The sequence below is a fragment of the Nelumbo lutea genome, chromosome 4 (genome assembly GCF_056320005.1).
Source record: "Nelumbo lutea isolate HS-2025 chromosome 4, American lotus-T2T, whole genome shotgun sequence".
NCBI lineage: Eukaryota > Viridiplantae > Streptophyta > Magnoliopsida > Proteales > Nelumbonaceae > Nelumbo > Nelumbo lutea.
Window position 1 is genome coordinate 8,630,737 of NC_142687.1, and position 13,014 is coordinate 8,643,750.

The 13,014-nt window shown below is 36.8% G+C and overlaps 1 protein-coding gene across 1 annotated transcript; it reads left to right on the forward strand.

Annotated features, from left to right (window-relative positions):
• Positions 1 to 6,291: 6,291 nt before the first annotated feature.
• Positions 6,292 to 9,267, forward strand: LOC148853751 (uncharacterized). Its single transcript, XM_088983983.1, has 2 exons — positions 6,292 to 6,857; positions 7,584 to 9,267. Exons 1-2 carry the CDS (start codon positions 6,789 to 6,791, stop codon positions 8,682 to 8,684), a joined length of 1,170 nt encoding a protein of 389 aa, XP_088840109.1. The 5' UTR covers positions 6,292 to 6,788; the 3' UTR covers positions 8,685 to 9,267.
• The last annotated feature ends 3,747 nt before the right edge of the window (positions 9,268 to 13,014 follow it).

The window sequence follows — 13,014 nt, forward strand, 5'->3', positions numbered from 1 at the left end:
CTGGTGTGGTGACCGATATAATGTATGTTATTAACAAATTGAGCATCAACTCATCCTTTGGGCAGGTAGACTGAGTCACTTGAATGCCTCCCTCCATATCTACAAGACATTGACTCAACTGACAACGATGGCTAGCTATTTATTCGTACCAAGTGAATGCAGAGGCCAGTACTAAGGAAAAGGACAGGCTGAGAAATAAGAAGGAAGTAGCTGGCCAGCTGAATCAAGACTTGATGCATGTTTCTCTCTGCAAACTTCGCTCAATGGTCCAACAAAATGACCTCCCTCCTTCGGTCCGTTGACATGAATGATCAATTTGTTGTTGTACACTCCTCTCTGTGGCTTAAACAAGCACGGAAGCACCGCGGCTCACAAACAATAAAGTCATTTCTCCATCTCTCGGTAGAGACTAAGCTCGTTTGTTTCTTGCGAGCCCTTAGAAATAAGAACAAATAAGACTATTCCCCAACAATTGAAGCTTCTACGAAGGTGGTAGGAGATAGATAGGACCATTTGATCTGGCCTCCTTCCTTCTCATTGGTATGAATACATCTCCTTTCATCGCCCCCTCCAATCCTCATCCTCTGCGCTCTGTCACCCCACCAGAAATTTTCTTTTCTTTTTGGGGTTTGTTGACAGCGTCAACTTGCCACGTGGAAGGTCATCACTTTTTAGTCAACGTATAGGTTTTTCTTTTTTTCTTTTTTTCTTAGACTTGTCCAATAGACTCTTCTACGTATGCGTGACTAGAAGTCCGTCGTTTCCCCAAATTAAGAAAAGTTCAACGCGCTTACGTGTATTAAAATTACAACATTAACAATTAACAACCAAGCAGAATCTATCGTAAAAATAAAAGCAATTTTAATCATCCAAGGAGCAACCAACCGGGGCAACGACAGATAACAACGCCATTAACTAATAACTATTAAGCTGTTTGGAATTAATAAAGTACATCCCTATGACTATAAAAATATAGTAAATTACAAATAGCCTCAGTATTATGGGGTCAGTGAGAATAGCCCCAGTATTTGGTTGCAGTGCAAATTTATTTGTATCGATGCAAAACTATGGTGGTGTAAAACTGTAAATGATTTACGTGTAAGTTCTGATTTATTTTTGTTTCCAATTTTATTTTATTTTTGTTTGATTACAATACAAATGAAATACGATAAGATCTAAAGCAGAATAAAATAAAAGCCAAAACAAAATTAAACCAGAATTAGCATTCTTCCATTTGTATTAGTGCAAATAAAATTGCACTGCAACCAAATGCAACAATATCTGCATCAAATACCCCTCTCTGTTAGAGTTCGATCAGTTAAATTAAAAAAAAAACATTCTCATTCATCTTTTTTTTTTTTAAAATCTCCAAACTACCCCTTGCTTATTTATTTGAATGATTTATGTTTCAATTAATTTCTTAAATATAATATTGAAGCCCTCTCAGTTTGTTCTAATAGATCCTTGCAGATTTCTAATTGTATTTAATATTTAAATGAAGTGGAGGATGTTTCTTTTTGATAAATATAAATTTAAGATTTTATTTTTTTTCAATTTATTAGAGAAATGAATGGATGGTTTTTATATTTTAAAATAAAAAGAGATATTCATCTCAGTGAAATGAAATAAGAATTTAAATAAACTTGTTTTTTTCCTATGTCAATAAAATGATTCCTGTTATTTTATATAGTTTCTTTTGGAAATGGAGTATTTTTAGGTCAATTAGGATATTAGAGAAAAGGGCGAAGACAAAAAAACAAAGAAAGTTCAGGTGATAATTTAATGCATTTCGTGTCTGACCCAATGACCACATAGTATAGGGTGGTCTTTGTCACAAATGAAAATTCTGAAGATAATAGCGGAATCTTTATAATCTACCCATAAAATATTCATTTGTTGCTAATAAGAAAACTTCGTTTGATTGTTTAGGGTTGTATAAAACAAATATTAATTTTCACAATAGCCGATATTAACAATTGTGGAAAAGTAACATTTATTCTTATGTCATTTGTCAAATAGAAGTTGATCTTTTGAATCTCAACTCAAATAGTCAAGTGGGAGTACAATTTATTTTCGGGTAAAAAAGATATAATATCGGAAAAATACCTGACCAATCAACTGGAATCATACATTTACTAGCAAATCAGATGTTATTTATGAAAATTCATGGATGGGTTTTTGATGAAGGGTGATTTGGCATGACCTAGCAAGAAGGGGATACGTATGCGCGATCAGATCGAAAGATGACAACTCAGCTAGGTAAGCCCAATTCGTAACATTCGAAATTCGGGTATTTAGCCACCTTCGCCTAAAACCCACCTCGATGTAGAGGCACCTCGACACCCAATCCAGTTTGGGACTAAAGAGTCGAAGTTCTAGCTTAGAGCTGATGAACGAAAACACCATGTAACCGACTCCAAAGGCCTCTCCAACAGATCCCGAATCTCTTGAGGTCACGATGAGCCAACAAATCCCGAATTTCCTGAAATCACGATAAGAACTCAACCCGGTTCCGCCTGAATCGGAGGTAGACGATAAACCTTATCAACATACTTCTTTCCTTAAAAAACGAAACCAACCTTATCTTCACAACCCGGGGATCTCGAAGCTCTTTCATAAGGCCCATGACTACTCAAGTATATAAAGACTTGAAATCTCAAGGCAAAGGTACGCATGATTATTCTACTCACTAGTACTCAAGCTCTCAAGCATTCAGTTCGCATTCACAGTATAAATATTGACTTAAGCATCGGAGCGACCTCATCAGGTTTACTACCCCAGGTTCTCTGATCCATTGCTTTGCGGATCGGTCCAGCTCACCGCCCATTTGAAATTCGGATCGCCTTCAAGTAGGAATAACCAGATCAGGCACCATCAATTTTGATTGGTTAAAATCCTTTTCATACCATATCTTTTCCATGTCATAGATTTTTCCTATATTATCACGTTAAATATTGTTTTCCCAAAAAAAAATCCAAATTTTCTTCCGTTTTTCCTTTTACGTGAAACCAAATAGAGCTATAAATATGTAATATTTTAACAATGTTTATAGTTGAGTGTGGGTGGGTTCTCAAACGACAAATAGTGCTCTCTCAGTAGACGGCAGGTGTTAGGAGGTTATTCAAGGCAATAAAGGGGAGGCTGTTTCAGTAATTGTGCATTGTTTTTGTTAGATGCGAAGACCGATTTGCATAATAACAAGATTTGCCTCGACGCCTCGACGGAAGCCAATGCAAAGAGCACTGCACAATTGCACTGTTGTAGATGGTGATGCCGGATGCATGGACACATGGACACATGGACTACTTTTTGAGGCATCCGCACATGTTGTCTTTTTAGATTTGACAGGTGGCTCACCCCTCTCTTGATTATGCATGTATTTTTTGCTATACTTCACGATTCCAATGTAAAAATTCATCACTGCATACAATACAGCTGGGGCCAGCGCCGCAATTTGGAATCATAGAATAATTGTGGTGGGATTTGCTATTATATATCTACCTCACAACAACGGCCTAAAACTGTTTATGTGTTGTTTCCATACCATCCAAGGAAATAAATAAGTGAGCCACATGATCAAGATCTACATACCAAGACAACTGATTGGAATCAAAACAGGCTCAAGTAGTGAAGCAAAGCCCAAAGGTTGTTAGGACTTAGGAGGCCCCACCCCTCCTCAGGCTCAGTCCAGATATCATATTACAATAGGCACGACACGAGCGTGTGTAAGCAGTAAAACACAAATTGGGCGTACCCAAAGAATGTATGTTATCAAGATCAACCAGCAAGGACAAATTCCTAGCCGTTGAATTCATTGTCACACTTGGAATGAGCAAGAGGGGCTATTGTATTTCTTTAAATTTAATTTTTATTTGGGTATTCCTTAAAATTAGAGATGGAATATTCCCATGATTAGGATCATATGGTATATGCCGATGTGTCATTAGGTGGTTTTGTTATGTTCCAGCCAAGCGTTGACCCCGCTCATTGATTAGTGACAATCTGGACTGGAGGAGCCCATATTCCAAACGCGTACCTATGTGCTGTGGGCCCAAATTATCATATTATAATTATCCTGATCAGTTGACAAATAGGCGTTGGCAATGGCAGGCAGTGTAGACAGTAGAGTACCATACACGTTTATTTGATAATTGATAGTGTAGATTACCATAAACGGCCCTCTTGGTTAGGTATATGAACGATCTATGTGGCTATTTCTATCCTTAGTTAGGGATGGTAATTTTCCCCATCCCCGATGAGACCCGATTTTTCTCACCTCAATAGAATTGGAGATGAGGATTGTTTTGGTGAAGCAAGGATAAGGATGAGGATTAATAGGAATTCCCGATGGGGGTCAGGGTCGGGAATGGGGATTGAGGTCCTTGCCCTGTCCCGACCCCAATTATGTATATTATATATAAAAATCAAAATATATTTAAAATTCTATTTATAATTAAACTTTTTTATTTATTTTACAAATAAATACTATTATCTAAAAACATTTCAAGGGTTCAGATCCCCATAGAAATCCATCCCTGTCGAGGATTGGGGATGGGAACGGGATTAATTTCATAATCAAGGTCGGGAATGGGAAATATGGTCCCTTCCCCAAACCCTCCCCGTTGCCATTCCCAATCTTGGGGTTTGGGGGAAATATGCAAATGCTCGCCTTGTTTCTCCATCTGCTTAATCAGAATTCAAAAGCATATGAATAATGTATATGCATCATAGGAATTATTACTTTTTTATGATATAACTGATTTATCATTATTGATTAAGAAGAGGCACCGGCTTACTAGTCACTCAAAATTAGGGAACGCAAAGGGTGGGTTTTCTAAATTTTAGATTTTATCTCCTTGTACATGAAAATTTTAGAATCTAAACTCTCTTCGTACATGAAAATGCAAAACCCTCACAACCTTATCCTCCCCACATTTAAGAGTAAGGCAGATTGAGTTTAGAACCTACATCTAATTTTTCATTATTCTTGTTATAAATAATAAATAAATAAAAAATATGAATAAACATAAAAAAATTTAATTATTTAATTAAAACTTATAAAAGAATGCATAATTTTTTAATTATCCTTTATATAAAACTTAAAAGTATTATTAAATTCAACACCTAATACATAAAGTTCATATATTTTTCAATAATATGCAAGTTGGTAAAGATCGGATTTAACCTAATATCGTATCTTACCCATACCTATATGGGTCTATTCATATCCTAAAATCTGTATTTTAAACAAAAAAAAAATCAAACAAATCGGGTACCCACTTGATATGGTATAAATTGCTATCCTTACCCAAAAACTAGGCTAATATTTGATTCCATGGGCATTTATTGGAAAAATGGCACCACATCGGTGCGACATAGGTGTTGATATTTATTCTTCATGAAATAACTTTTTGGTTTCAATATTTATCAAATAAACACTAAAAAACAAAAAAATGCTTTGATTTATGTGCATAAGGCCAAGTTTTTTAAAATTGGACTGGACAAGGAGCCATTATGGGGACTGGTTCCCAAGTTGATGGTCAGACCATCCAGTTCGAACAAACGACTTGTTTTGACTAAAAATATAAAAAATGACCAAAAACTATTGTTTGGATCGACAATTCGACTATTCGGGTCAATGAGTCATCGACCAAATCAATAATTTTAGCCAAAAAAAAAGGTTTTAGGGTGAAACAAAACCAATTACATGTGATTCTCGATTTTTCCGATCCAACTATCCAATTTGGTCCGATTTTGAAAACCATGCATGAAGATTGGAGGAAACTTTAAATTCTAATTTCCCCCAAATGTTAGACATTTATTGAAAGGAAATATTTATGTGGCATACTTTAAGATTGGAGTGTAAAATAACTTTACAACGTATTACTTTGAACCCCAAAAAGATTCAACCAGATAACAAAAACAATAATTATTTAACAAACATTTATCTCATAAAACATCTCTCAATAAACGCCCACTGAACCAAACACGTTTCCATGGCGAGAGGTGGAGGACTCGGTCCAATATTTGTATAGAGGAAAGGGAGGGAGTCTACGGCCCACGAAGTTGTCAAGCAGTAAAATATGTACAAACAGAGGAAGCAACGGATGTCTTGAGATGCTTGAGTCCTTGACTAGTCATCGGCGCGTGGGGAGGTCTAGTAATAAAATGACTCAAATGCCCTTCATTAATTTTCTCAACTGGCAAGTTATCGAAGGGTATGTCGGTAAAAGCATGTAAAATTATATTTTATGAAGCTTAAAAGCGAGGTGGGGTAGAGGCAGAGAAAACAAGAGAAACGGCTCGTTGGGTGGGGGAGTGGCCTTCTTATATATTTACAACTGCCACCCATTACAGATGGGCAGGCCTGGCTTTTCCAATTTGAGCCTTTTTTTTGTTTATTTCCGAGTTTTTCATCTTTCAAATCAAAAAACATAAAAAAGAGAGAGAATTTCTAGGGTTTTTCAATATCTCTCTTTTCCTCTATTTTTGGGTTTTCTATATTAGTTGTGAGGAATATCTGTAAAGGTGCCAAAAACCACCAAACGGCTATAATTTTCCGTTCCACCTCTCAGAGACCAGCAGAGCAGCCGAAGATCGCCGAAGTTCACTGAAGATAACCGTGTTTTCGACTTTCTCCGGTCGGAACATACAGTTCGTTTTCGACCCTTATCGCCGATTTGAAAGCTGATCTGATTTCCTATAAAGCCTGAGACGAACAGAGAAGGGAGGCAAAAAAGTGTGGATTAAATCGACAGAGGCCAATCCTTTTCTTCAATTTAGTGGCCATGATGCCTGATGGAGGTTACTATTGCTCCAAAAAAACGGACGATATCTGTGAAGGTGTTTGTGGGCAGGTATTAGTCATCCCTTTTATCTCCACCAGTCCTCCTCCTCTCTTTTTTTCCTTATTGGATCTGCTTTTATTTTTTATTCTATCATTTTACTTTACTATTGGTTTTTATCTTCTTTCTCGCCATGTTTAATTTCGATTAATGTAAAACGGATTACTTTCCGGTCTCTATCCGTGTTCTTATGTACTTCTTCCATGGCCATTTCCTTCTGAACCCCTAGCTGTTCGTTATTATCTGTTGGCAAATTTTATATGTTGATTGTTGTTGCTACGATCTCATGGACTTTTTTCTTTTCTTTTTCCCGAAAATTTATGTCCTTGAAAAGGGGCAATGTATTGAAGGGGGATTTTGGAACTTAAGAATTGGGGTTCTGGATCGGAGGACTGTATGCTTTAGATGAAATTATTTCAAGTCCTGCCATTTTTTCGTGGCAAAAATCGAATCTTTCAGGCATTAATCCTTCAGTTTGATTACCAAATGGCTAAAATTGATTCGTGTTCAAGGTGATTCTACGATCATGTGGTCTTTAGACTCTTAACTCTGGGTATTTGAATAAAAAAAAATTACATTTTCTAAAAAATGGCGGCATAAATATGGATTGAATGCCGAGTTTTAATCACCGAAATTTGTTCAAATTTATGATGGGATGGTTTTCCTTTGATAGATTATGATTACATTCGTTATTTTTTCTGGGTAACTGACAAAACTTATGCCTTCTTCAATATACAGGATGCAACTCGCGCAGCATTGAGCATGTCAAGACTCCGATGTATGCTGAGAGGGTTGGATTTTAAAACCTTCCTCCTTCTGTTTGTTATGGTTCCGACATGCATCTTTGTTATCTATTTGCATGGGCAGAAGATTTCATATTTTCTAAGGCCAATATGGGAATCTCCACCCAAACCCTTCATAGATATCCCCCACTATTATCACGAGAATGTGTCCATGGAGAACCTCTGCAAGCTTCACGGCTGGGGAATCCGTGAATCCCCGAGGCGTGTCTTTGATGCTGTGCTCTTCAGCAACGAGGTGGATATACTGACCATTAGATGGAAGGAATTGTACCCCTACATCACACAGTTTGTTCTTCTCGAGTCAAATTCAACTTTCACAGGTTTGCCAAAGCCGCTGATTTTTGCAAGCCACCGAGATCAGTTCAAGTTCATTGAACCTCGTCTAACTTATGGGACTATTGGGGGGAGATTTAAGAAGGGGGAGAACCCATTTGTTGAGGAGGCTTATCAGCGAGTAGCATTGGACCAACTTCTTAGAATAGCAGGCATAACCGATGATGACTTGTTGATAATGTCTGATGTTGATGAGATCCCAAGCGCCCATACTATCAATCTCTTGAGATGGTGTGATGACATCCCCCCTGTCCTCCATCTTAGGCTCAAGAATTACCTCTACTCTTTTGAGTTTCTGGTGGATGATAAGAGCTGGAGAGCTTCTGTTCACAGGTACCAGACGGGTAAGACAAGGTATGCTCATTTTCGTCAGACAGACTATATCTTGGCAGATTCCGGTTGGCATTGCAGCTTCTGCTTCCGCCGTATAAGTGAGTTCATATTTAAGATGAAAGCCTACAGCCATGTTGACCGGGTTAGGTTCCGTCATTACTTGAATGCCAAAAGGGTTCAGGATGTAATATGCAAAGGGGCTGACCTTTTTGACATGCTTCCGGAGGAGTACACATTTAAGGAGATCATTGGAAAGTTAGGACCCATTCCTTCCTCTTTTTCTGCAGTTCATCTTCCAGCATATCTTCTAGAGAACGCTGATAAATACAAATTTCTCCTGCCGGGGAACTGCAAAAGAGAAAGTGGCTAACTACCCTCTCCATTAGGTTTCTGGGTTTGCTTTGTAAAGTTTGAGATGCAGCTTGTTTGGCGCTCTGAGAATGGTCAATGGGACAATTATTGACTGTGTTGCGGTTTGCTAAGAATATGCCAGATATGGGACAAAGCTTGGATCATTCTTTAGAGAGAGTGTGAGACTTCTTGGATCTACTGGGTGAAGCTTTGTATATTTCCTTTTCTGCTGTTGGGTTTCATCCCGGTGGAGTCAGATCCTTTTGCCAAACATGGAGCTTGCAGTGTGGGGAACAGTTTATCTCTGTGGATAGCTTCGGTATCACACTCTTGTTGGTATATATTGGTTCCCCAATGCGAAACAAATAGTCACATTTCCTGAGCTTTCTACTGCCGCCGATTTTGTTTCCTTGAGACTAATTTATTCATATACTCTTACAACTTTTGCTGTTATTTAACTTGTTAATTCTTGTACCATCTGATTTCTTTTGGACATCTCCTCTATATTTCTGATTGAATTCTTTATCCACGCCAATCAAATTGTTAAGGAGGTTGTCAATATTTTTGGCAAACTTGTGAATTGAACCAGATAATTGATTTTATCTGCTGGTTTTCTGTTGTTAATTCTGCCATGTCTACACTAGACATGCCATCTTGAGCTCCTCCACTAGCTCCAGGCTGTATGTCTACCAAATATAGACAGGATAACTTAAAGTGAGATACCATCAAACCAACTGCATAGACAACCACATTATAAAACACATCATTTCTGTATTCTTGTTGATCCCATTCTACATTCTCAGTAATATTCTATGCTGTCACCCAAGGTCGGTCCGCAGACCTTGAGTAAATGGTATTCTAATTGTACTATGTTACTGGGAGAAGCTCCATATGAGCATTATCTCAAACATATGCTTCCCAAGTAAAAACAACCGCCTCTTGAGTCTTGGATAATAGAACCTACCTCTCCCCTTGTAGAGCTGTAGACTTGTAGTTTCATCCAAAGCTTGCAAAGGATGGGGTGGGTGTACCTGGGTTCTAGGCGAGTTGTGAAGTGGCACCATCTCCATCTGGCGTCTTTGCTCTTTAGAAGGCTTGTTGGGAATTTATGGTTGACGAGCGCCGACGGACGGGTCACTTCAAGGTGGGACATTGTGTGTTAGATCCATGAGGGACTGAGGGTGCGGTCTACTCACCATTCCACCCACCAAAGAAATAAGAAATGGGTAAAAAAAAAAAAAAGCAAGGACAAAATCGCAGATACTAAATTACTAATACTATTTGGTTCCACTTCGTCTGAATTCTGAAAGTCAAGGGTGTTTATTTTGTTAATCCAATTGGAGTTCAGCGTTTGGTTGCACTTATTATGTCTGTTCCGGTGCTCAAGACGGTACTAGTTGCAGTCTTTGTGTTTTGCCATACCAACCAGGTTCATGCGACACCTTGAAGTTGAAGGACTGCTGGGACTGGTTTGATCTTGGTGGTCCTTTCTTCCGTCGCAGGAAGAAGAATACTGGTTAATGTAAAACAATCTAGCTAATTGATTTTGGAAAAGATTCCAGGTCTAGCGTTTGTATTAGGAGATGGGTCTAGTCCCGGTCCTGGAGTTTCTGCTGACTACTTCATGGAAAAATGATGAAAGTTTAAAAGTAGAACAAAAAAAAAAAAAAAAAGAGGCATAAAAGAAGCAAGATGGATGAAATCTGGTAATGGAGCGCTGGCAACTAATGTGACAAATTCCATCCACTCTTTCTGTTTCCAAGCATAGGATTTTAATAAATCGGTAGTCTTTTTATATGCGAGACAGGTGGTAGGCTATTGGAAGTTGGAACATCTCAAATGTATTGGGACTCTGTAATTCTTCGCCCGGTCGTGAGCGGCGATACATCAATTCCGTGTGTTGCTTCTTCCACCGTCCAGGTATTTTAATGATTTGACTTGGGTGATACCCATTCTTCAAACAACAACAACAATGTAACTTCATTTGCATTGATGTAAAATTTATTTTATTTTTTGTTTGGTTTGTCTTAACCGTATTTCGATCGAGTACAGTGATAAGTAAAATAAAAACTGAAGAAAAAGCGAACCGGAATTCGTATTCTTGTCATTTAGTCATTTACAACTTTAGTATATACTACTATACTAGTGCAAAATGAAATGAAATTGGGCTGTAAATAAACAGATGCTAATTAATATTAAAAGAAGGAAAGACGTCCTACAACTTCAACTTTTAAAAGACCTTCAATAATCCCATTTGTCACAAGGTTTTTTTAAATCACGTACCTTCTTTAAGGGGTATTCCCTGATCTGAATTGTTTTACTTGTTGCAAGTTTTAAAAAATAAAACAAATTAGTTGGTTTGAAAAAAAAAAAGAAACAACAAACATATACTTGGTTACATGTTTTTTTTTTTTTTTCAAAACCAAAACATATATTCTTAAGGCTCAGTTTGGAAGGAGTACAGATACAAATTTGTAGAGTGTAAAACTATGTATTTTTTGTTATTTTGTATGGATTTGTATTGTATTTATTTGTATTTGTATTCCTAAACTAAGGCTCAGTTTGGAAGGAGTACAAATACAAATATGTAGAGTGCAAAACATTGTATTTTGTATGTATTTGTACTATACATATTTATATTTGTAGTCCTTTCAAACTGAGTCTAAGGAATATAAATACAAATATGTGAGGTGCAAAACATTGTACTCTGTATATATTTGTACTATGCATATTTGTATTTGTACTCTTTTCAAATTGAGCCAAAATTTCTAGTTTAAAGAATATGTTTTCATACGGTTATTTAATATCATGTTCCATGAATTATATAATTTTTACAAAATTTGTTTCTTCTACAACAACTTTGTTTTTTACTTTTTAAACCAAATATGAGAGTTCAAGAACATGTTTTTGTTTTTTGCTGATGTGGCAATTTCATAAATTAGAACTCCTAAATTGCCATTTGGTTTGCCATGCATAGGGATGGTAATTTCTATCCTATCTAGCAGGTACCCTTGACATGTGTTTTTTTTCCCGAAAAATGGATTTTGGGGCAGGGATGGATTTTGATATTTTACAACCTGTACAGGTATAGGTAGGGTATGGTATTGGATTAAACTTGACCCGTATATTATTGGAAGGCACATGAACTTATGTATCAAGTGTTGAATTTCATAATATTTTGAATTTTATGTGAAGGGCAATTGATAGTTTATGTATTTTCTATATATTTTAATCAAATAATTGGAAATTTTGATGGTTGTTCATGTTATTTTGCTTTTTTTATTACTTATATATTATAAGAAACAATAGGAAATTAGATATCGGTTATAGACCCAACCCAACCCACCATTTGGGTAAGGTTAAGGACGGTTTTGCATTTCATGTATGAGAAGGTTTGGGTTTTGAAAATCCAACCTGCTACAAGTTTTGAGAGGGTATGGATTAAGAGATTTAGAAAGGCAAATAGAATCTACAATTTACAATACCCTCCAGAAACCTGGCCCATTTTCCATCTCTAATTATGTGATTGCAAACAAAGAGGTAGATTGATTAGAAACTACATTAAATGGGCCTAGACAAGCATTATTTTGCTCTCAAACTGGTACATTCAGGCACCTATAAAAACAGCTGATACATCCGGTAGGTCCCCCATCTAGGCTAGTGGTGTTTTGGCCATTTTTGCTGAACGGGTTACTCAATATTAAAGGTTATTGAGTGATAATTACTTTATATTTTTTGATTTACTTTATATTTTCTGATTGTTATTTGACAGGAGAGGCCATTTTGGAAGCATCTGAAAGCTCAAGTCATTGACATTGTCAGCAAAGCGGAGGGAGGTTTCAAATCATTTCCTCGAGAAGAATATGAGATGTAATATTTATGTCCCTCATCTGGTACATTGTGTAGCTCAACATAAAACATACGTTAACAAAGGGGGGGTTCTTTTTTTGGATTTTGAGAGTAAAGAAAGCTGTTCAATGTGATTTTGGTTCCCATTGACCAAGAATCCTATGTTTTTTTTTTTCAGATTTATGTGGGGATCACGGAAAATTTATTTTCTTGGGTACCACTTACCACTTACGTAAGTAAGTGATACCCATCTACTGGGTGGATAAATAATTTTTCCACCTTGAGGAAAAGTTGACAACACTTGAATAGAACAAAAATATCCCTTTTAATAATAGATTTTTTATGGCTAAAATGGTCATTGCCTCATTTACATGAGATATAAAAGAACATGAATAAATGCACTTACAAGGATAAGTGTTTCCCAGAAAAAACTTACCCAGGTAACTACATTTACCCGAATAAGTAACTTACCAAAAAGCGAACAAAGCCAAAATATGAAC